This window comes from Pomacea canaliculata, linkage group LG2 (genome assembly GCF_003073045.1).
Source record: "Pomacea canaliculata isolate SZHN2017 linkage group LG2, ASM307304v1, whole genome shotgun sequence".
Classification (NCBI taxonomy): domain Eukaryota; kingdom Metazoa; phylum Mollusca; class Gastropoda; order Architaenioglossa; family Ampullariidae; genus Pomacea; species Pomacea canaliculata.
This window is the reverse complement of record NC_037591.1, coordinates 39,774,133-39,800,215: the sequence shown is the minus strand read 5'-3', so window position 1 is coordinate 39,800,215 and position 26,083 is coordinate 39,774,133. Positions and strand designations below refer to the sequence as shown.

The window sequence follows — 26,083 nt, the reverse complement described above, 5'->3', positions numbered from 1 at the left end:
ATCACTTTCCTAAAGACAAGGCGATACAAAAAGAGAGGGTCATACCAATAGAAAGGCTCGATCCCAGTACGAACAAGCTGTGGAAGCCCAAAGAGTGGGACGTATCATGCTCCAAGCCATCTTGATTGTAGATTAGTTTGTATATCACTGATCCAACGCTAAACCTTCCCAATGTCCACAGACACTTCATTCAGAGACTGATGTCATAAGGAGACAAGTCTTCTATCTCGAGAAGCTATCACGATTACTCGGCGGAAGGACACAAGGGTCGATTTCACTGGATTTTTTCGATTTTTATAAACATCTGTAACCGAAATAGTGCTAATAAGTGCTAATTAAGTGAGAAACGAATCCTTTATTTCTCCTGTGTTGCTCTCGTGCTCTGTCATTGTAACTAAATATAGTTTTGAAACGTTTGACCGTCGCCACAGCCTTATCACAAGCCTTGAGTCTCCCTTTAAGCTGCTTAAACTTATCTGATTACAAACTAAGACGAATGCACGCTGGCGATCACTGAGTCCTGTGGCTTCTGTGGTTACTCTTTGCTTCTCTGTTTGGGGTCTATGAAAAGCTTACTAATGTAGCTGTAAATTAGTTCTTTAATGTATTGTTCTCTTTTTATAGCAGTGATTTTTGTGTTCTACATTTTTATTTGTTTGATCGTCTCCTTTGGATCTTTGCATTCTCACACGTCGATCATACACTTTACCACGTGGCTTACGAGCCCCCAACTCATCTGTTCCCCGAATACAAAACTCGACGTGTGATGTAACGCATACTGAGAAAGATTTAATCAACATAAAACATCACATGAGCGACTCAGTAAGTTCTGCCATCTGCGCCTCTAACTTCTCAAGCACACTGCTTCTCAGCTTAGACAATAAGTTAGCGACGATGTGGGCCTCTTTCGAGTTTTAAGTAAGGACTCTCAGACGGAAGTTCCTTCAGGTGGGACTGCTCTTGTCATTCGCTCCCTCCTTTTGTTTAACCAAATAACACTTTCAATTCCTCTTCGAGCTGTTGCTGCCAGGGTTACCCTGGACAAGACTATCAGTATTTGATGCGTCTGTCTTCCTCCTTTTGCTCGGATATCCCGACAGGACTTGGTTTTGACCCAACTTGCTCCACCCACCTTTCTTTTTGCGGATTTTAATGGGCACCACCCCTTGTAGAATGGGACCTCTCCAGCTCTTACCGTCCTGTCGCTCTCACTAGTTGTCTGTGCAAAACTCTAGAATGCATGGGAATGTCTGCTTACATGGCATCTCGAGTCTCAGGGTCTCCTCTCCAACCTGCAGTGTGTCTCCACCTACTCCTCTCGTAACGAGTAAGAGCTAATAAAACCTAGAGCAGACACCATGTTGTCTTTACACAACATTTATCTTTTGATGAATAATAATACTTCCTACACGAGACACGGTGTTGTCTTGCTTCACATTGGGTTTTGGTCACTGGGCTCTAAAAAACCAACTTGGCTGGCTCTTATCTCTGTTGACACAGGTCTCGTAAGTGAATGAGTTCTTCCGTTTTAGAGATTTTTTTCTCTGATTTGATTCCAGTTAAAAATCCGTTTCGATACTTTGCCTACAATGACAGAGAGTCGAAAAAAATTTGACGGAATTTTTCTATGGTTCTTTGTTTTTTTCTTTCTAAAATGTAGGTAATGTATTTGAAACTTGCAACCTTTTAAAGACTGAAATGCTAAAACTATGTTTGCAAAGTAAATTCTATATTCAGAATGTTAACGCTTTTGGCTTTCTTTGTGTCCTTTTAATGAAGTTTTGCTGTTAAAGAAAAAGATTTTTGACTTTTTGTCAATCCTTTCCATAGGTTGCTTATACTCCTTATTATAAGATAAGCTTTTGTTGCGATTAGTTTGTACTGCAATATATTTATTCTTGTTTTCTTTTTGTAAATTATATTTGTGGGTAATCCGTTTTTGTGTTGTTTTTTTTTTTTTTGGTAAAGATGCTTCTTTTGGTGACTTCGTTCTTCTTCCTTGTTGGTTGCAAATTCATTTCCCTATTTTTTTTTCACTGTAACAACAATTTTTTTGCATTATTTTAATAATGATTACAATAACAATAATTTTGCACATCTTTCTCATGCCTACAAAAGTTAGTCTCACCTCACAATCAGTCGTACTTCACATGCGAACTATTTTTAGGTTACGTCTGCTCAAGAAAGCTCATCAAACGTTCGATAAGAGGACTTCAGATGTGCCTAGGTATTTTAAATTATTTATTATTTTAATTAGTTGCTTAGCTGAAGCCAGTAAAATGTCCAACGTTTATTTTTTTTGAAAAAAGGCTGATGTAAGTGAATGTTAGGAACGGGGGTTGTCACCCCTGTCTGCTGGGCGGCAGAGATTATCACCCTTAGCTGTATGCTAGTTGGAACGCAAGAGAATGAATAGGTTTTAAGAAATGACAATTCTTTATTTCCGAGAGGTAAAATAAGCAAGAAAGTGATTTTTCCATGTACCCCTCGCCATTTACAGGGAAGAAAATTAACTTCATGTGTTTTACAACGTTGGAACCTGTTGCTTTGTCCACGAATAAAAGTGGTAATTCATTCATGAGATTGACTCTCTTTATGCTTTGTTTTCGGCTTTTCTACAGTTTTCCAATTATCAATTACTATTGTGTTTGTGTAAAACAGTGTACATTACATTGTCAATCTTCACTTACTACTGAAATGTCTCCGTTTGCTTAAATTATTACCTCAGTGTGTACAACAGGGCAGATAAAATCTTTTATTGAACGGGTTTAAAAGGAACTTCTTAATATTTTTAATAATATGAATGCATGTTTTATATTTCAAACGTAAACTTGATTACTATGGTAGGTTTCTCTCCGTCTTGACTAAGAAAGATTGCCCTCTAAATATTGGCATGTAACCATTTTTCGAGAAGAGATAATAATGACACCTATCTCTGCCATATTTGGCTGTCAGTAGCTTAGTTTTATTTTATTCCCGTGTATGATGGGATCACCAGGTCCCTAGGATATGTCGCTTAGACTATTTCTTTGATGATAAATGATGTATCGTTTCTTTACTTTCTTGAACTTAGGGCGTGAAAATAGGTGAGGACATCCTTGTTCAGGATCAAAATGGCTCAAACAAAAATATAAATAAAAATACAAATAAAATGTAACTCAAGAAGAAATTATAACATATTGTCTTAGACATAACATTATTTTACCAGAATTTAAGTCACAAAGATTTGTTATGACCGTATGTCAAGTTGTACAATATTCTGTTTTAAATCCTGCTGAGACATCCCCTCAACATCTTTACTCAGGTAAGACCAGGTAGGCTACAGTTGATGTCTTCACAAGCTCCATGTGTGATCAATGCACAGACTTAAATGTTGTTTGTTTTAAAAAAAAATGAAACGTTGGCAGTTTTCTTTGTAATCTCAGTTGTCAGCGTTAGTAAACAATGATAGTAAAGCATTGAAGCTGAACAGATATAGAGAATGCCACAGTTATTTTATTTGTATATCATTGGGTCAACGCCAGTGCAGGATGCTATTGCCTGTACACTGAGCAACTACCACTTACCCCTTCTTGGTTAAAACAGTAATGTCAGTAAGATTTCTTGTTACTTATTTCTAACTTAACTAAAGTTAAATAAAACAATAATGAACATGCTCAATGTATTTCATGAAATGAAAATAATGGTGTCTTGGGTGCAATATTCACACAGCTACAGGAGCTTTGCTTTCAGGTTTTCGTCCCAGTGATGCCCCCTGTTACCAATAATCACACATATTGTCTCTTGAATGATACTCGTACTAAAGTAGAATGAAAAGGGTCTCTGACAACAATTGCAAAGGACTCCAAACTCTGATATGACTGCAGTTGCCATCAACACACACAGTAGCTCAGTTTTCAGTTCTCTGTGGAAGTGATGTCCCATGTTACCAGCAAACACCGGAGTTGTGTCCTGTGGTCTTATGTTGATCTTGTCAATTAGCAGTCTGCTTGATTTGCCAGGCTGTAACACACGAACATGTTACATTTTATTCATTGAAAAGGTCTGATCATAACAATACAAGATATCTGTATGATATATTTTCGCTGACAACACATACATAATTTTTCTTTGTTTTGAGCTCACGAGCAAAAAACTAAACATTTGCATCTCACACACCGATCCAGTTACTACACTCGTTTAAAATCCCTCTAATGGTTATCAGTGGCAACAATTTTTGCCGAGATTAAAGACAGTCTTATGGGTGGATGTATGTGAGACCTTGTAACTGGCTGTAGTATGTGTGGCGGCGTTCGTCCTGTAAACAAATATCACAATAACTATCACTTTCACTGGAGAGACACAAGCTTACTGACATCATTGTGTGCAGATTGAGGTCCATAATATAGACAACAGGACTGTACATCCACAGGTTCACCTTGGGCAGACAGCTGATAGTGGGGTTGGAACTGCAGACAGTTTAGGGCCATTAAACCGCGGTCCAGTCATTCGTGAATTCGCTTAAACCGCGCAAAATTCTATGATCTCAGTTTGTTGACACTATGGATCGTACTTACGTGTGGACGATTCTGACCTTTGTCATGGTACAGTGATCTTGTATCATGTATTTTGTAGATGGCAGTGGACAAATACTCACCGCTAGTCCTTTAGTTAAGAGTGGAATTCCAAGCTTTTAATTCTGTTTCGAGAATAAAGGAACATATACAACTAGCAGATTCTACATTTTGAATAACTGAAGACGTTTAAAACGTTCCTAAAGCCAAGTAAATCAACTTCAATCATTTTATCTCTTCTCTTCAGAAAAAAATAATCAAGACAGAAAAATAGCAAAAACAGTTAAAAAGAAGCGATTACACTGCCTAAGATTTTTAATCAATTGCACATTACAGAAAATTATGAATTATGAAAACCTTCAAGTCTTGTGTATGCTACATGTGACAAAAGTCTTGCAAACAATAAGACTGATTTACTTTCTCACCTTTGTAACGGTGAATAAAAGTCTGTGTACTCAGAAGCTATGAGAATGTTTTAGTTCTTCACTCTTCCAAAAAAGAATTGTCACTGTGGTAGAACAAATAATCAAAACTTTTTCTTCTTTTCCTCGAGAGTTGCTATAGCGACAGCAACACTGTGTGACAGTGTGTAACCTTTGCCCTATGGCCGCAGCAAATGACCGACGATGTCCGAGTGATTTCTTCTAACTGCTGTCACCTTAGGACAATACGCGTGAATTTGGTGGACACAAAACTGTGAAATTGGAGATAATTCATGACATTATTCGTACTTGTGCCGTGTGACTGTTATGTTTGTCATGTTTAATTAAAATGTATTCAAAGTAATGAATGCTTTAAACTTTTTCATTGTTTTGGTGCAGTTGAATTTATTTTCATGTTATTATATTTCCTGGTTTTTTAATTTTTTTTTTTGATAAAACGATGAGAATGCGATACCAGCAGTTACTACCAAGGGAACGATGACGCCGACCAAAATGATGTTTGAAAGTCTTAGCGCCATCAGAGTCTGTTTCCCCAAAATGTAATAAAAGTAATAACAAATTTCCAAAAATTGTTTTGATATATTTCTCTTGAGTTATAATATAGATACCCAAATTTCGATGTATTGAGCTCACCTGTATGTAACCTCACCCACTACATTTTTAAGCAGTCTCTACATTTTTCAAGAAATTCAAGTTGAAAGCTGCATCGTGGGTATTTCGTCTCGCTTTCAGCATGATGAGGGTGTGTGCTTCAGCTACTGATCTGAATGCTTCAACTGTATGTGTCTTTGATTTTTAAAATGTGAGCAGTTAAAACTGTCTCAAAATAAAGTTAACACTTTAACATGAAGCTCATTGAAAAACTTAATGGAATCTGAAAATCCGCTAACAAGCCGCAGGATTGAAAGCTTGAGACAAAAGTCGGGGCTTATGGTCCGAAATTTACAGTACATACATTTTTTTTAATAACAAATCATTTGGTAACGCACTATGTGCTCTGAAAAACGACATTAAATTATGAGCGAAAGTATGATATCAAAATAACAGTCATAATTGTCAGTACATAAGTGCAATAAATTATCTTTAAAAGTGCTTTTTATTTTATTTGAGAGGTTGGACCCAAACACAAAGTATTGAGAAAAAAGCAAAGCTTTTGTTACTACCTGGACTTGTTGGCGCTGGTGAGGTAGATACTGAAAATATAAATAAGGGGTATAGGTAGTTGGATCTTAGGATATGAAATGTTCACATTAAAGAACAAAATCATCTGTTGATTATGAGATACAAACAAGAAGGACAAGCTTCACAGACTGACACAGTCACAGTCACACAGACACTCAAACGAACTAAGCTAGCGACTAAACCAATCGCTCCTGAGTGAACAAATACGCGAACCCTCGTGAGTAGAATATAAAATACAGGGTTATTAATTAGCTAGAAATTTAGAGAGAAAACAGGAAAGAAAAGAAAAAAGACTCCGAAAAGATAGCATAAACAGAGGAACAAGCAAACCCACCCACTAATCACAACAAACTGACGAAAACCTGCACAAGGCTCAGCGCACTTCACTTTTGACCTCAAAACGAAAATGACTTCTTACGTCACGAGGTCAAACATTGTACATCGGAAGCAAATTCAACTTTTCAGACCATTGATAAGTCCAGTTCATCAGGTATTAACACCAAGCACGTGTTGTAAAGTTTCGCTATTTCGTATCTTGCTGTACAGGTGTGTGTCACTGTACCTGTCAATAATTATGCGCCTGTCAGTACAGAATGTTTACTCACCTTTATCTGTTCTTTCCTCGTCATACACCCGGACATCGTTTACTCTTCCATTAACTTGTACTGTCGCAGTCATTGTTCCATCCTTGCCAATGCGATAGATATGTGTTGTTTTTGCCAGATTTCTGTATAAACACAATACCAAATGAGTACAACTTTCTTTGTAGTTATATCATGTCTATTTTACTTTGTTGTATTTGTTGGTTTACTAAAAGACCGAGCCGGCGCTAGGGGGGATGCGGGGCTTTGGATAAATAGAATTGGGGGGCCTTTGGAAGCGGACACAACATAAGCAGCAGGCAACAACACATTACCGCCTGCCTCATCGCCATGGTGCACGTGTTAGTGCGGGGCCCCCATCAGGCGTGGGGCCTTAGGCGATGGTTGCTGTTTGCCCCCCTTATCCCCCTTTAAGTGCCGCCTATGTAAAGGATCACGTGGTGAAAGATGGTGGTAGTGAGGGGAAACAGAGAAATACAAAATATAGTACAAAGCATCGTATGAACATCACTACACATTTCGTTTGTTTTATAACTATAGTTAATAACAATGATGCATGGGAAAGTAAAACTGCAAGCAACCGAGTTTTTATAATAGGAGCAGAACATTAAATAGTTTTAAATGGTACTTTTCTTAAATGGTAGCCCTACTGGTAAGCAAATGTGTTTAATCTATCATAACTATTACTTTTGAAGTTATTGTTAATAATATTTAAAGATAAAAATTTTCTGTAAGAGTTGTTTGATTGGTCATTAATGCGCCAACATATTTAAAAAAAATCTCAGTGAACTTCAAAACGTTTGCTTTTGGCGTACATGACTGGACTGGTCATCTTTTACAGTGTACCTGACCTTCTCACTGTCGATTACTAGAGACAAGAGTGGCTGGTCCTGTGAGATGCTAGATGAAAAAGTACAACAAAATTTTCTTACTGGCTTAACGTCCTATTCTTCTCATACCTTTTATTCTTTTCTTTAAACTTTCTATTTTTTCCTAAGCTGGACCTTTAATTTTTATATAACTTCAAATGATTACAATCAAACATTTTATCTGAAACATAAAAATTACCATAGGAGGTCATGTGGGTTTGTAAACGAAAAAACAACAACACATCAACTCCTCAATATTTTTATTTATATATACCTTCTCAACCGATCCCGACACCCTCTCTACACTATCACACATTTTTCTTCTCGCACACCTCTTGAGTCACAGTTTATATAGTTTGATTTCTTAGAAACCCGGATAATCCAACATCTGATGAAGAATGTGTGTCGGCTAATTTAATTTTACAGTCAAAATGTTCGCCATGCATCTATATCTGTTTCCCACATGGTGTAGGCCGGTGCTTTTTTCGTTGCGTCGGTGCTGAGCAGGACTGTTTGACTTTGGTTTCTTATGTTACTTTCAGGTTATCCGTCGTCTGATGGTCTTTTTTGCCTAACGGCTTTTTCAAAAGATCTTGAAGATCAACCAATCAGTCCTTTGCGTCAACCTTTTCATACAGTTTTCCTCTGCTTTGCGATTGCATCGGTATCAGTAGTCGTCCGGCGATTTCAGCTCCGTTGGCTTGAGTTTCTGTTTTTTCCTACTGATGACACACTAGCTTTGCTAACTGTAGATGTGAATTCAGGGCCGTTTAGAGGCTGCACGTGCCCCGGGCAGAGACTTGCTAAAACAGGAGCTGGTCAAGTTCATAGATTCAGTGGCAAGTGGCGAAAGACAGACAAAAGTTATGTCAGACAAATCAGTAACAAAGCATTGTGCTTGTTCCTAATCTCAGCTGTCTGATTGTCCACCAGCAAGTATCCCTTACGACAGGGATGCGCAACCTACGGCCCGCGGGCCATATCCGGCCCGCGAAACTTCTGCCCACAGTGCAGGAAATCGGCATGTTAGTAATAAAAAAAGACCTTAAAAACGAAAAAAAGGGAAGAATAAGTATTTATCCCTACGTAGGGGCGTCTCTTAATCTTTTTTTCGATGGATGAACATTTCGATTCAGTTCTCCGACTTGGTGTCTTTACGATGCAGCCGGACATTCAGAAGTTGGTTTCGGGTAAACAACTTCAAATATCCCACTAATTACTACATAATTAATGGTAAGTACAACTTGTTTCTAATAAAAATGGTATCTGCTCTATTTTGTTTCTTTTTTTTTTTTGTATTTTTGAGGTGAAGCGGCCCGTGACACGCCTGTCGGAAATGTGTATGGCCCGCAGGCCGAAAAAGGTTGGGCATCCCTGCCTTACGACATCACCTCTCAACCATTGGCAGAACACAAGTTGAAGATCACTCTGATCAAGGAGTCATCGTCATCAGAAGTGGTCATCGTGAAGTTTGACACTGTGGCCTGTGTCTATCAGCTATATACAGGAATAGACAAAAGTCTCAAAGATACAAACCACAGTGTATGTAGCCCATCTCTTGCCAACAAGCTTGCAGATGGCTGTTGAACTGATGGATGTAGAAAACTTACATCAGGTGTTGTCTTATGTACAGAAAGAAGTCGCATTAGCCAAACAGCTGCAACATTACATTGCTCTCCAACATTACTCTAGCTTCTTCCATGAGCTGTGGAAAGTCATGTCGAGAGCATTGACCCTGTCTATAAGTGTGAGGAAATCGCTATACAAACCAAAATGTTACATTGTACGGCCTTTCTATGTGAGGGTAGCGTCCCTTGTCTCTGTGTTATGAACTACGCTTTACTTATCACAACACACCCACGAAGAAAACTATCGGTTAGAGGAGTTTCTTCGTTCATCAGGGAGTAGCTATGATAACGCCGCCTCTCAGTACAATCTCAATATTCTCTGAAACACGGATGAGAGTCGGATGACAGCTTGAGTAGTTCCCCTTGCTCAAGTAGGTCCCGTGAAAACTGCACCTGGGGTAGAGAATCTGTAATATCTCGGTGCAGTCCCTTTCTTACTGGGGTACATTCTCTGTAATGTTTCGGTGCAGTCCCTTAGCGACTGGGGTAGCACCTATGTAATATCTCGGTGCAGTCCCTTTGTGACTGGTGTAGAACCTCTGTAATATATCGGTTTAGTCCCTCTGTTGACAAAAACGTAGATGGAAGAAGGGTTTGACTCTCTTCTTGGGAGCGTGTCGAGGCTCGTTGTTCCTAAGTTCTTCTCCCCAGTTCCTGCTCATTTTATTCGAATTTGTCCTCCGTCATATATACTTTACACATTCACACATGATTCAAATACATCTTTCTCCCACAAATTCCATTACTAGCGCAGTATTAGTTCAATTCAGTGCATTTAAAACAGCTCAAAGTAACAAAATATAATGAGAATATCAATAGGGAATTTACAAAGTTTTATCTTGTCTGGACAAGGAATTACTTTTCACCTTTCTTTTATTTCTTAAAGTATGCAAACTTCATTCTCCACACAGGCTATTCGAGGAATGGCGGAACTGATAGAATATTCGCCTCCAGTAAACAGTATTTAGTGACACGACCACACATTCACACAACATGTTACACGTGTATAACCTGTCATGGGTGACAACCCTGTCCCTGACACTCAGACATTTTGAGTCTACATTGAACTTTGTCTCTGTCTCTCCCTCTTTCTTTTTCTTTAACATCACAATTCCAAAAGCTCGAATTTCGCTACCACACAACAAAAATGGCAAAGTATGGGTATTACATAATGAATTTTCAAAACCTTGACAAATGTAAAAGCAATTTAAATGGTTTTCACTGTTGCTACCTGAAAATGTTGTTTTAAGGCTTTTTCTCTATACTGTTCCTCCTGTCCTCATGTTACAAACAACATTGTTTCCAGCTGTAAGAGAAAGAAATCTCAGTGCTTACTTTTTAAGTCCCCAGTCCGTGACAAACAACTCATTGTGGTAGATATCCAGGCCCATAAAATACGAGTCCTTATGTCTAAAATAAACTTCAGTATTTCTGCCGTCCAGATCCCTCCATCCTATCAGCTGTGTACCTGCATCTGCCCAGTAAAGTCTCCTCCCTTCACATTCACATCCATTCATCCACCCGTTCACACACCCATGCTGTTGTTAGTACATTCTTCAGATACATACCAACGCACAGCATGGAGGAAATCAGGTATGGATAGACTCGAGTATGTACACCTTCGGATAAATTTTAGCAAAGTAAAGAAAATTGAGATACGAAAAAGTAACAACAAATCCTCACATACACAGGTTAAGAGAATAAAGTGAACTTTCTAACAACAAATCTAGGTTTTCAAATGAGAAAAGCATAACGAACTAAATAATGATACAAAAAGACAAGTAAGAATAATCTCAAAAACTTGACATTACAAATAAATGACAGGGGCAAAAAATAACTCAACATCTTACCTACTGTGTCCAAAGCAAGACCACTAGGACCTTTAAGATGCACGAATGCGGAAACAAATGTCTCACGGTCCGAGCCGTCATAGTTACACCTCTCTATTTTACCCCAGACAGAGTCACTCCAGTAGATGACACTGTGGTTTGTACAAATAATTGGAGAACGATTTTAAAGCAGGTTTATATCTCATCTCTTTGAACTATTACTCAATGTCTTTAAAGTATTTTGTTCTTTCTGGTTTAACTTTTTAATTCTCTTCTTTAAAACAATTTTTGTTGCTTCTTTCTTATCGTATCCAAAGTCTCGAGTGTATTAGCATGTACATCACACAGCTGTATACGTTTTAAGAATAAAGTCTTTAACATAAATTGTTATATTATTTGTCAGCAATATAAAAATTTTAAAAATATGGAGCTCAATGTGTTTATCGTCATTTACAAGTCTTATTATAATCACCGATTGTGTTTGTCCAGCTCGATGTCCCTAGACCGACCAATGTCTGAATCGACGACAATCTGATGACTGTTGTTGTCCAGTGATATCATTCCGATGACCTTGTTGCCGTCGTCGGTGTAGAATAGTAGCCTCGACACAGAGTCCACAGAAAGGCCCCATAGATAACCTCCTTAAAGACAGTTAACAAATAAATATTTATGATTATATTACACTAGGTCAAATAACTTCAGAGTTATCAAGTTCGGTCACTGAACCAATAACACACATTAATAAAACCAAATAGAAATTAAATAGTTTCTTTCGTTTCTTTAAAATTCAACAAGATCTTCAGAAGCTACTAAGTCCGGTTCTCTCACAAGTTAGTAACAAGTTAAAACTTTATCCGGACTTTTATTTCTACATGTGTGTAACCATTAATATACTTTTTCATCGGACTAAACATTGCAACGATCACCGATGTTGTATATATTTTTCTTTGAAATGTAATTTTATAATTTACCTTGGATTTACCACAAAGTGCGACTTCATAATCGAGTTAAATAAAGTAAAAATAATTTCTTCTGTTAACTTTAGTTATAAATTTAGTATCTTATCCTAGCGTATTTATTATTTATGATTTATTATTAAATACTTTTAATTCTTGAGTATCGTAGTATACTAATCGAAGGTACAACCCCGGGTTGAATATGATAATTTCTTTGTAATTATGTAGCTATACTGTTTATAGAACTTGTAACTGTTTTCCACTTTGATAATGTCCTTCTCCTACATAGCTACATAATATGAATTACATAAGCTACAGACAGACTTCATTATTTTCCTGTCACTTTCCTAACGACTATTGTTTACTTTACAGTGATTTTGCTGACTACACAAGCGTAAGAGGACAGTAAAATAAAGCCATAAGACTTATGACAGATGGCGGGGATGTGTGAAGGATGTATTAATGAAGACATTTCAGTGATCGTCCAAACACACAGAAAATACTTCGTTACAGTAAACCATATCCACACTGATTTAAAGACACCAGATGGATCTTTATCAGATATGTCTCCTGTCCACCTGGATTGAATGTGACTTGTCTTAATCTCTTTTCGTTTTTGCTTGTAGATTTTTGTCATGCTTGAGTGTCCTGTTTTGTTGTTTTTTTTGTTAATATAAACATTTATTTCCATTAACACATTACATTACATGACAAAATCATCCAAGTCATATTTCTTGAATTATAACGAGCATACATACCAATATCAGAAACATTAAATAGTGCCAGACATTTTTGTCCCCAACATTTTGTGCAGGACTCTGATTTAAAGTAATTTCAATATACTATCTAGTATCTAACAACTAGCCTTCTTTTTCACATATATAAACATTTATTCTTCATTTACCTATTAATCATATGGCATATTCTATGTTTAAGCCATTCACTCCACTGCACCATACCATACATAACAATATAAAAGACATATAAGGTAGTGTATGTCAACATGTATGAAAGTCTAGTCACTGCTTAAGTTTTGGTCAACAAGTTTCATATAAGGTAGCCAAAGTTGTACAACTTTTTCTTCTTTCATTTCCAGGCGTGCATTAAAAATTTCAATTTTATATCTATATTGCAGTATCTGAATGAATGGTTGCAACTGAGGTGTGGTTTTTTTGAATCTGCAAGAGTATATATATAATTTAGCCAGTAGTAAGATTAAATCCAGTACATCATCTGTCTTAAAGTTATTACTGCATCCAAATAAAACCAGGTGTTTACTTAATATCATCCTTGTCATAATCCCACATTTATTTGACACATAATTTTGAAAGTTTTGCCAGAAATCTTGAACACATTTACATTTCCAAAAAATATGTTGAATGTTTTCTTTTTCACATCTACAGTAGTTACAAAAATCATCAATTTCTAGACCCATATTAAATAAAGCTATTTTTGTCCCCAGTATTCTATGCAAGACTCTGATTTGGAGCCATTTTAATTTAATATCTTTAATCTTGGCTACTTTCCTGAAGATAATGTGCCAATCTACATTTCTATTTAGTCTTGTATCCCATTTTGAGCAACAGTTAGGCACATGTGTATTAGTTACCATGTTATCATAATACAGTCTTGCACCTTTCTGTATAGATTGAATTACACTAAGAGTTGTATTTGTATCATAGGCAAGCGGTGATGGATCAGTTGCATTCTCTCTGTCTTGATGCATATATTCCTTTATGGCATCTATGCAACCATTTAGAGAGACAAAATTAATGTTTACATCATATATCCTTTTAACATCTTGACATGATAGAAAATTTCCTCTTTCATCAAGCAAGTGTTTAATTAAATATATCCCTTTGTCTACCCAACTTCTATACAGAAATGGTTTATTCCCAATCTTAATTTTATTGTTACAAAAAATAGGCTCTGATATAATCTCTTCAATATGTTTACACACAACACTTTCTCCAATTATCTCGTACGCTTTTAAAACATCCTTCCAGAAACTATTTACAGTTACAAAAGAGCCAACTGCTGGGCCAAGTTTGTCTAGGTAATTTAACATTTTATGTGAGGACATAATAATCATTTTCCAACTATGACTGGTTTTCTTTATGTTCCTCAACCATGTTAGTTTTAAGGCATTCATATAAGTTCTAACATCCGGTATGTCAATCCCCCCATTATATACTTTTTTAATAGACACTTTTCTGCTAATTTTATCCTTTTTTCCACCCCACACAAACTGAAATATAGATTTTTGAATGTTGTTAACAATATGATCTGGGGGATTTGGCAGCAATAACCACAAGTGTGTTAATTTTGACAAGATTAAGGACTTGAGTACTGCTACTCTTCCTAATGGAGTTAACTGTCTTTTCAGCCAAATCTTGTACAATGTTCTAATTTCGGCTAGCTTACTCTCATAATTTAACTTTATACATGCTTTTAGATTATTAGTAAACCAAATACCAATAGTCGGCATGTTTGACTGACACTGTTTGCCCTCTCTCGTTGTCTTCTCTCTCTTCCTTCCAATTCTCCAGTTTTCTGAGCAGACGTGTTCACAATGATTTCGCTAGGGCTGGTAACCTGTTTTCTTTTTTTATCATCGTTTATCTTTTTTGGACCCATTAGTCTTTCGTACAAACAATTATTTTAAAACACAGAAGTAAGAAACCCCACAGGGTAACCCCACACTGCTCAGCAGCCCTCTACTTAGGTGATCACAATTCGCCGCCAATTTCACTGGCTTGCCTCAGTTTCTACTTTTTTACCATAATTTCACTGAAAAAAATTTTATCCATTGGATTTTCTTAGACACAATCTACAGACTTGTATCCCAGATGTGCTGATCCACCAACACAGGCCATAAGAAGATTTTGTTTAGGTAAATAAAAGCATTCTTTTACACCGAGGTACAGACGCGTCCTACCTCGACCATGATCATCGCTCACCCCCCCTTGAGTGTCCTGTTGATTACTGCTTCTATTATCGCACCCGCTCTCTGTTAGTGTTTGTATATTTTTGTTAGTTCTACTAAACCAATCAGTAGGTGTGTGTATGTGAATACATGTAATAGGTACTATTTATAAAGATAGGAATATGTGTGAGCATGTATCTATATAGTTTTCATACCTCAAGTTCATTAGAGTGAGACGGAATAAAGAATTATGAATCTTGTTTGCTGCTATATGTTGCGAGCTAATATGTCCCTATAACTGCATTATGAATTTTTTTATTCGTTTGTATTTGCCTTTTTGCATTTTCTTCCTTAACTTTAGAAGAAACAAATAAGCTATACAAAATCACTTTATACTGATTACTATTAAATGCTCTTAACAATTATGTAATTAATCTAGAACATATGACAACAGTGTTTGTAAGCTACTTTACCTTTACTAACACTGTGAACCAGCCGAGCATCGCTGCCATCAAGGTTAGCGGATCGAATGGTCTTCTCCTCTGCATTTGACCAATAGACACGACCGTCTACTGGATCGTAGTCAATACCATATGGGTTGTCTAGACCATTGGGCAGGATTGTAACATTACTTCCCGTGTCGATGTCTATGCGATGGATGCCGTTATAAGTGTCAGTGACAAGGAGAAACTTCTGTGGAATGATTGCTGTGGACATGATAAGCTGGTTTCACATTTAGGTGAAGAGTTCGCGGTCAAAGAATGTTATCTCAGAAACTGTCTCACATGAACTTTTTTCGGTTATCAAAAAGTATACGACAATAATATAAACCCAAGAAAAAAAACTTGTTGAAAAAAAGAGATCGGAAGAAAAAAATAGACAAAAAGGAAAAAAATAGAACAAACGAAGTAAAGAAAAGAACTATAATCATTTAAGTGTTATGCTGGCTTTCCCAATTTCGTGTTGTGTTCAGTGACAGTATTGCATACAAAGAACCTTTGCACCTGAGAAGGAGAAAGTATTTACAGCCCAGCTAATTTGAAGCGAATTCCCAAGTCAAAAAACCTCAGGGTATTCTGGTGTAAACTTAGGTTTTCTGAAGCAAATAAAGCCTGTATTTCAAAAGTTAACATTTGGAAGAGAGAGTGAAAAGAAGTACAGAGAGAAAAGAAAAAAGATGAGTTTACTCAGCACCTTGACTGAAGAGGTTAACGATGGTCGCCTACATTTACTGATATCGAAATCTTGCGATCAGCTTTTCTTTTCCCATGATGTGAACTAGGTGAACTGCAAGATTTTAATGAGTTTCGTGCCCTACAACCTGTTATTGCATCTGCATTGTATTCTCCTTCTTCTACCAGCATCTCCTCGTGCATGTAATCAGTTGTCTGTTCAGAGCAACGTCTGCTAACCAAAATTGAACAAAACCAATCTGTCTGCAGGCGACATTTCATATTTTTTACCATGATGTCGATATTTTATTTATTATTAAAGCCTCTCTAAGAGATGGCGATGACACAACTGCAAAGACTTTGCTCCGCTGTGGTTCATGTCCTTCGATCGATGATCTCTAAGATGGTGACTTTGTTATCTACAAAGATATTCTTCACATCACCTCTTCTCTCTAAGGAGCTACAGTGCTGTCGATAAAATATATTACGATTCGACTAATAACTATGTAAATGATGATTTGTTTGATATAAGGGACATATCGCCATGTGATTCTATTATTTATTACATTCACACGTTTGCAGTTTGATCTGTTTCCTGCGTGAAAACAAATAAGAGAACAATGAATGGCAAAACCGATAATTTTTAAAATAAACAAACAAGGGGAAATCATCTGAAATGTAGTATTTCTGTGTGTCTATATATCAGTGACATTTACCAGATAATTATACAATGGAAAACGAAACTATAAAAGCAAAAGGACATAATCGTAGCGATTTAGAAATTGTTGTTTACCTGATGAGTAAGTTGCATTGAAGCCAGTGCCTGACTGAGAGCCAGACCGGAATCTGATCCACATGGTGTTAGACGTGGACCTCACTCTGTCCGGAACACTAGTGTTACAGAAGATACCCATAGACGGTGACAGCTCGGAGCTTCCATCCCGGATCTTAGGATGTGGGCATTAATTTATTGAATATGAAAAATATTCACAATTATGATTGCTAATGGTCATGTACATTTCACTTTTTTGTCATGTCAGAAAATATCCCGCACACCCTAGTCACCTTGAGTTTTCTACAAACATGTATTTGTACAACACATAACATACTAAATATAGAAATTATATAGAACATCAAAACAATAAGGAGAACTGGATCAAGACCTGATTCCGGACCATCGAGGAGAAAATGATACAGGGTGTTGTTACTAAACGACTTTAACGCAGTAATGTTAATAAGCTGGGGAGATAAAAGAGAGACTGACTAATAATAAACTAATTTGACATATGTAATAAAAAAAACCTTTTACGTGTTGCTGTGTTTTCATGTCATAGTAAGGAGCGATTAAACAAATCAAATGAGATATTCTGGTCATTGCATGCAAGAAGAAACAGAGGAGACAATGAGGGAGACTGTGGGGAAAGATGTGACGATAATAGAGAGATAAACTAAGAGATACATTTCCTGGGCACAATCTTTAACAATTTTCCTAAGCAATATGTCTTGGACCGATTGTAATGGCCAATGATACCAAGAAATATAAACAATATCAACATACCGTTAAGAATAAAAAAAATAATGTTTGTTGTCTTGGTTTCAGTTTTTAACACCAGACACATTGCAGAAAAAAAGCATTAAAATATTACCTGCTGTTCTACAGCATGTTTCTCAACATCGTTTTGATTTTTAATTTTGCGCTTGTATTTATCTGTGATCGCTATCCATTTCTCGCTGTCCTTTACTTCTTTATTTCTCCAACTGCATTTTATTTTGCCTTTGAATTTTAAAGAATAAAAAGTAAAAATTATACTAACTCTCAATTAAAGTATTATATTGCAGTATATGCAAAGCTTCCAAACAAGTGTCACAATAATAAAATCTGTTTTTCTAAAATTTTCGAAAACACGTCCTTAAGGAATAGGAAAGAAACAATCACAGACCTGCAGATGTTCCAGCTCGCAGTCATCGGTTGCAGCCTTAATTTCAAATGTAACAAAGGTCAAGGTAATACGATGGCCCTGTGTTGTGTTGATGATGTAGGTACAGTTTTGATCAGGCGGGTACTGACTGGGGTACAGCGGGGACGAGACGGAGCCACTGGGTGAGGTGTACACACCATCACAGGCTACAATGTAAACAAAGCTCTTGGAACAACAAAGGTCTAGACTGAAATATAAGACTTCATCATAATCAACATTTAGCCTCGTAACATGAGTTTTATGTGGCTACGTGGATGTTGAAAGGATCGGGACGAGTAGGTTCTTGTTGATTTTAAACCGAACTATTCCTACCTTCTCTGCGACCCACTCTTGATCTTACCTTGTGTTTTCTGTACGTGGTGCTGAATCAGGAGTGTAAATAAACACAAAAGAAGCTGCATAGTCATCGTGATCACTGAAATAAGAGGAGATGAAAAACATTAGACCAGTTAATAAATTTTATATAGTTTCATTTAAAATGTAAAAAATTAATCAGATTGCAAAATAGAAACTATACTAGTCCGCCTAGTGACTTCTTAGAAAGCAAATGAACTGCGTGTTTATTAAATAAAGTATTATTAAGAGGACTAGGTAGCTTTGTTTACACTATTACAAACTGGTAAAAAATTTATGACAAATCGGGAACCGAAGTATCTGTGCGTGATCTGATTCTGACATGTTCAACCTGATTTTGCTTTTCTTGTTTCAATAATAATTTGATATTTTGAACATCCTTGTTGTCGGTTGTGTTTGCACACGCGGGTGGAAGGGACAACCTGTAAATACGCTTGTTGACGAGTAAGTGTGAGAGGGAAAAAGTCGGGTGAAGTGAGCCAGATGTCTACTATTTCCTTTTCGGGCGTGTCAGGTCCACCCTTGTCCCCGCACATTAATCGAAAGGTGAGGTTGCATTGTAAAATAATATCAACAACGCAGTCTTGCATGCGCCTTTTTTTCTTACATAATGAATTAAAAATAAATACCTTGGCTTCTTCAGTAAATCTTCCTGAAAACTGCATTTGGTCTTATTTCTGATCCTATTAATATCAGTATTATGTTTTACTATTTTGTTTAAGAATTTATTTGAAAGAGAGGTAACTGGTTGTGACAAAAAGTATAAAGTTCACTGGGATTAGCTTTCTTGGAAAGTGTAACAATGTTCAAATATTTTCAGAACGCTGAATTGTGGTTCCAATCAAGAAAAAGTTCAAAGAGATGTTTAAACACTTCACCAAACTGCGCAAAACATCGAAGACACGACTGTGAGCATGTATAGCGTGTGTCTGTAATATACTTTGTGTATGAGTGAGTGTGTGTTGTACATGTGAGTTGGTCTGTTACATGTTTTAGGGGAGTGGTTGTGGGGATTTAGTCTATACATGATTTATGTCAAGCGATCTGAGGAAATTTTTTGATGGACACTTGGAAATCCTCTTTATTATTACTACTACTAAACTAACTTCAGTTCATAAATAGTGAATGTAAGTAGCCAGCTAGTATCACTCAATCGTGTTTTTGTACTCAATTTTGCCTCTTATTGTCTTTTTACATCCTTATTCGTTGTTTTTTGTTTGTTTTTTTCTTGTTTTACTTTTTCTTTGCCAAAGGATATGCAGTGGTGCAAACAAGTTTTTATTATCTACTACACCTATAAATCCTTCAGAGAACAAAGGTTTGTCACTTGTGACAGTTTTTCAAGGTATTATTGTTTTAACACAAAAATGTAACATGAAACAAAAGTCAACTTATCACACCTGGGATATGAATCATAAAACACATTCAATGGGATGCAATTAACACAACACAACAAACATACAATGCTGTCATCTGCCTCATATTAACAAACCGAACAACACCGCGAATAAAACTGAAATACAAAAATTAATAAAATTTACGATAAGTTGCATACAGTTTTGTTGTGGTACGTGGATAGATAGCAAAGTCAATGCTCAGGAACAACATAAATATTTTAAGGACAATCATCTTGTTTCCGGTTAGAAAGCGGTTTCCAGCTCGTGCATATGATGCTTTACCCTAGAAGATGTTACAAAGCGGTGAAATTGTTTCCTAGGGAAAATAAAATATTATTGAAGTAGTGCTTGAAAGATCTGGACACCACTGAAGATACTAATCCTGGAGTTCTTAATTTTACCTTCCGAAAAACTAATTATCTTCACTTTATAACTACGACCCTAGTGTTGTTGGGCAGGTAACATATCAATTCCACATTTTTAATGCTACTCAGGTTACAGTAAATGGAGCAAAAGTCTAAAAGACGTCACTGATTTTAAAAAATACATTTTAATTTACATTTTGTCCTTGATGATGATGATGATGATGATGATGATGATGATGATGATGATGATGATGATAAACTCACCTCTTAATGTAATTTCTCCGATCTGTTGACACCGATTTTAGCTCTGGTTCATTCACAAGAGTCTAGTGAGAATAGTTGAACTGCACTCCTGTCTGTAATCAGTTCTGCTTCTCTGTTTAATAAGTTCACCAGAGACAACGGTCCCCAGTAAATTCTCTTCCTCCTTTCAACAGCTTCCTCATCTAGACTTGAGAAATTAATGCCATTGGTTTGTCAGTATGCAATGTTTGTCGTCACGTGACTTCCCCGATGATTAGCTAGTCGCACGCACCAGGTTGAAACGTGAACGAGACGAAGCCGCTCGTCCTGTGACTGTTGGCGGGTAGAATTAGTCGGCAATGCTTGTAGTGCTTACCTACACCTAAGCCTTTAGCCGCCATCAGCTTCTACTATCGTCACATCGTCATCATCATCAAGCCTATTGGACCCAGCATAAATTAACATATTTTATGTCTGGGCATCAGAGCATCAAAGATGTCATTATCATGAAGATTTTAGGATAATTATCATAGGATATTCATAATAATTGTAATCACACAGCGAATTTCTTCATTATAGAACAGACTCAATGCTCTTCACACAAGTGAAAAGAAATTACATTTTAATACAAGGCACATACATGTCGTAAACTCTTGTGCAAAGTAATTAAAACAAACTTTATTTGGTCATTTTTAGTGTGTACTTAATCTGTTTTACAAATTTGTGTACACATTTTAGCTGTTTATGTTTTTAATCCAGATTTTTACTTTGATATTTGTAACCACAAATTTCATAGAAGATGCAAAGATGCTAATGTTTTGGGTGATACAAATTTTTCATAAACACTATATCAGATCACTTCCAAAGCAGATGCCATTTGATTACAAACTAAGACGAATGCACGCTGGCGATCACTGATTAAGAGTCCTGGGCTTTCAGTGGTTACTCCTGTCTTCTCTGTGTGCGGTCTATGAAAAGCTTACTAACGTGGCTGTAAATTTGTTCTTTAATTTATTGTTCTCTTTTCACAGCAGTGATTTTTGTGTTCTACATTTTTATTTGTTTGATCGTCTCCGTTGGATCTTTGCATTGTGACTCGACTTTTTTTTCTGTGGTCGCTGTCACATTCATCAAAATTGTTTTTGTTAGGTTTGCCTCTGCTGATGTTTTGAATGGAATAGATGATTGCATGCTATTGGTGATAGTTAACTAGCTACGTCCTCCATCATTCAAAAGTCTTGACATCCAAAGACATTGACTGCTGTGCTTTGATCCGTTTGCATGAAATTAAGCACTGAGCTTGAGGGTGTCACTTCTTACAGTCATTCAGGACGACTGTTTGTGTCTGTGTACGTGGGAATGAGTTAACCTAAATGCTCACTATCCACGTCATATAAGTTACCGGATACGTACAATTCTCACACGTCGATCATACACTTTACCACGTGGCTTACGAGCCCCCACCTCGTCTGTTCCCCGAATACAAAACTCGACGTGTGATGTAACGCATACTGAGAAAGATTTAATCGACATAAAACATCACATGAGCGACTCAGTAAGTGCTGCCATCTGCGCCCCTAACTTCTCAAGCACACTGCTTCCCAGCTTAGACAATAAGTTAGCGACGATGTGGGCCTCTTTCGAGTCTTAAGTAAGGACTCTCAGACTGAAGTTCCTTCAGGTGGGACTGCTCTTGTCATTCGCTCCTTCCTTTTGTTTAACCAAATAACACTTTCAACTCCTCTTCGAGCTGTTGCTGCCTGGGTTACCCTGGACAAGACTATCAGTATTTGATGTGTCTGTCTCCATGCCTCCTTCCGCAACCCCACTTCTGAAAATATGATACATTTTAAACTCAGTAGAGCTCAGTCTCGTTATATTTCTAAACAGACAAGGAAACTTTGATTGGCAGAGGTTTGTGTCCTCGTTGTCCTTCCGCACCACTTCCTGAGCGGTATGAGTGGCCATGAGGAAGATAAAGAGATGGTTTCAGGCAGGCTCAGTAGGCCATCTGCGGGTTTGGAGACTTTTTCCTCATAGATGCCGGAAATGTTGCTAATTCCTTGACATCCACCATTGCTCTAAACTCCTCCTCTTGTCACTCTTCAGTTTTCCAGCGCCTGAAGTCTGTTCAGGAATCTTCTGGGTGTGACTTTCATCTGATCACTCCGTAAATGCAATCTATCCTTCTCTCTCTCTCTCTATGAACTGTAGCAGGCTCTTCAAAAGTGCAAGGACTCTACACCAAGCCAAGACAACATTTCTTATCAGCTGTTGACTCATCGTCCACAGGTTTATCTTCTCCTTCTTGACATCTTTACTTCTGATTCCAGCTCTTACCATCCTGTCGCTCTCACTAGTTGTCTGTGCAAAACTCTAGAACGCATGGGGAATGTCTGCTTACTTGGCATCTCGAGTCTCAGGGTCTCCTCTCCAACCTGCAGTGTGTCTCCACCTACTCCTCTGGTAATGAGTAAGAGCTAATAAAACCTAGAGGAGACAGTGTTGTCTTTACACAACATTTATCTGGTGATGAATAAGGGTTAATACTTCCTACAAGAGACACGGTGTTGTCTTGCTTCACATTGGGTTTTGGTCACTGGGCTCTAAAAAACCAACTTGGCTGGCTCTTATCTCTGGTTGACACAGGTCTCGTTAGCGAATGAGTTCTTCCGTTTTAGAGATTTTTTTCTCTGATTTGATTCCTGTTAAAAATCCGTTTCGATACTTTGCTTACAATGACAGAGAGTCGAAAACAATTTGACGGAATTTTTCTATGGTTCTTTGTTTCTTTCTTTTTAAAATGTAGATAATGTATTTAAAACTTGCAACCTTCTAAAGACTGAAATGTTAAAACCATGTTTGCAGAGTAAATTCTATATTCAGAATGTTAACGATTTTGGCTTTCTTTGTGTCGTTTTAATGAAGTTTTGCTGTTAAAGAAAAAGGTTTTTGACTTTTTGTCAATCCTTTTCATAGGTTGCTTATACTCCTTATTATAAGATAAGCTTTTGTTGCGATTAGTTTGTACTGCAATATATTTATTCTTGTTTTCTTTTTGTAAATTATTTTTGTGGGTAATCCGTTTTTTTTTATTTTTTTTTTTTTGGTAACGATGCTTCTTTTGGTGACTTCGTTCTTCTTCCTTGTTGGTTGCAAATTCATTTCCCTATTTTTTTCACTGTAACAACAATTTTTTTGCATTATTTTAATAATGATTACAATAACAATAGTTTTGCAATTTTTCTCATGCCTACAAAAGTTAGTCTCACCTCACAATCAGTCGTACATCACATGCGAACTATTTTTAGGTTACGTCTGCTCAACAAAGCTCATCAAACGTTCGATAAGAGGACTTCAGATGTGCCTAGGTATTTGAAATTATTTATTATTTTAATTATTTGCTTAGCTGGAGCCAGTAAAATGTCCAACGTTTAATTTTTTTTTACAAAGGCTGATGTAAGTGAATGTTAGGAACGGGGGTTGTCACCCCTGTCTGCTGGGCGGCAGAGATTATCACCCTTAGCTGGACGCTAGTTGGAATGCAAGAGAATGAATAGGTTTTAAGAAATGACAATTCTTTATTTACGAGAGGTAAAATAAGCAAGAAAGTGCTTTTTTCCATTTGGCCCTCGCTCTTTACAGTCAAGAAAATTAACTTCATGTGTTTTACAACGTTGGAACCTGTTGCTTTGTCCTCGAAGTGGTAATTCATTCATGAGATTGACTCTCTTTATGCTTTGTTTTTTGCTTTTCTAAAGTTTTCCAACTATCAATTGCTATTGTGTTTGTGTAAAACAGTGTACATTACATTGTTAATCTTCACTAACTACTGAAATGTCTCCGTTTGCTTAAATTATTACCTCAGTGTGAACAACAGGGCGGATCAAATCTTTTATTGAACTGGTTTAAAAGGAACTTTTAAATATTTTTAAGAATATGAATGCATGTTTTATATTTCAAACCTAAACTTGATTCCTATGGTAGGTTTCTCGCCGTCTTGAATAAGAAAGATTGCCCTCTAAATATTGTAATGCAACCATTTTTCGAGAAGAGATAATAATGACACCTATCTCTGCCATATTTTGCTGTCAGTAGCTAAGTTTTATTTTTTTCTCGTGTATGATGGGCTCACCAGGTCCCTAGGATATGTAGCTAAGACTATTTCTTTGATGATAAAAGATGTATCGTTTCTTTACTTTCTTGAACTTAGGGCGTGAAAATAGGTGAGGACATCCTTGTTCAGGATGAAAATGGCTCAAACAAAAAGGGTTAGGGTTAGGGTTAGGTTAATAAAAATACAAATAAAATGTAACTCAAGAAGAAATTAGAACATATTGTCTTAGACATAACATTATTTTACCAGAATTTAAGTCACAAAGATTTGTTATGACCGTATGTCAAGTTGTACAATATTCTATTCTAAATCCTGCTGAGACATCCCCCTCAACATCTTTACACAGGTAAGACCAGGTAGGCTACAGTTGATGTCTTCACAAGCTCCATGTGTGATCAATGCACAGACTTAAATGTTGTTTGTGTTTACAAAAAAGTAATACGTTGGCAGTTTTCTTTGTAATCTCAGTTGTCAGCGTTAGTAAACAAAAATCGTAAAGTATTGAAGCTGAACAGATATAGAGAATGCCACAGTTATTTTATTTGTATATCATTGGGTCAACGCCAGTGCAGGATGCTATTGCCTGTAAACTGAGCAACTACCACTTACCCCTTCTTGGTTAAAACCGTAATGTCAGTAAGATTTGTAGTTACTTATTTCTAACTTAACTAAAGTTAAATAAAATAATAATAAACGTGGTCAATGTATTTAATGAAATAAAAATAATGGTGTCTTGGGTGCAATATTCACACAGCTACAGGAGCTTGGCTTTGAGGTTTTCGTCCCAGTGATGCCCCCTGTTACCAATAAACACAAATATTGTCTCTTGAATGATACTCGTACTCAAGTAGAATGAAAAGGGTCTCTGACAACAATTGAAAAGGAGTCCAAACTCTGATTTGACTGCAGTTGCCATCCACACACACAGTAGCTCAGTTTTCAGTTCTCTGTGGAAGTGATGTCCCATGTTACCAGCACACACCGGAGTTGTCTCCTGTGGTCTCATGTTGATTTTGTCAAGTATCAGTCTGCTTGATTTGCCAGGCTGTAACACACGAACATGTTACATTTTATTCATTGAATAAAAGGTGTGATCATAACAATACAAGATATCTGTATTGTATATTTTCGCTTACAACACATACAGAATTTTTCTTTGTTTTGAGCTCACCAGCAAAAAACTAAACAGACAGTCGCATCTCACACACCGATCCAGTTACTACACTCGTTTTAAAATCCCTCTAATGGTTATAAGTGGCAACAATTTTTGCCGAGATTAAAGACAGTTTTATGGGTGGATGCATGCGAGACCTTGTAACAGGCTGCTGTGTGTGTGGCGGCGTTCGTCCTGTAAACAAACATCACATTAACTTTCACTTTCACTGGCGAGACACAAGCTTACTGACATCATTGTGTGCAGATTGAGGTCCATAATATAGACAACAGGACTGTACATCCACAGGTTCAC

At 36.9% G+C, this 26,083-nt stretch overlaps 1 protein-coding gene across 1 annotated transcript in view; it reads right to left on the bottom strand.

Annotated features, from left to right (window-relative positions):
- Positions 1-13,002: 13,002 nt before the first annotated feature.
- Positions 13,003-26,083, bottom strand: part of LOC112556048 (tolloid-like protein 1) — a 35,413-nt gene continuing 22,332 nt past the window's right edge. The window contains exons 4-6 of the mRNA XM_025224660.1: positions 16,954-17,107; positions 15,462-15,695; positions 13,003-13,010 (exon numbers count right to left, since the gene is read on the bottom strand). Of these exons, the coding sequence (XP_025080445.1) occupies positions 13,003-13,010; positions 15,462-15,695; positions 16,954-17,107 (396 nt within the window). The remainder of the gene's footprint in view (positions 13,011-15,461; positions 15,696-16,953; positions 17,108-26,083) is intronic.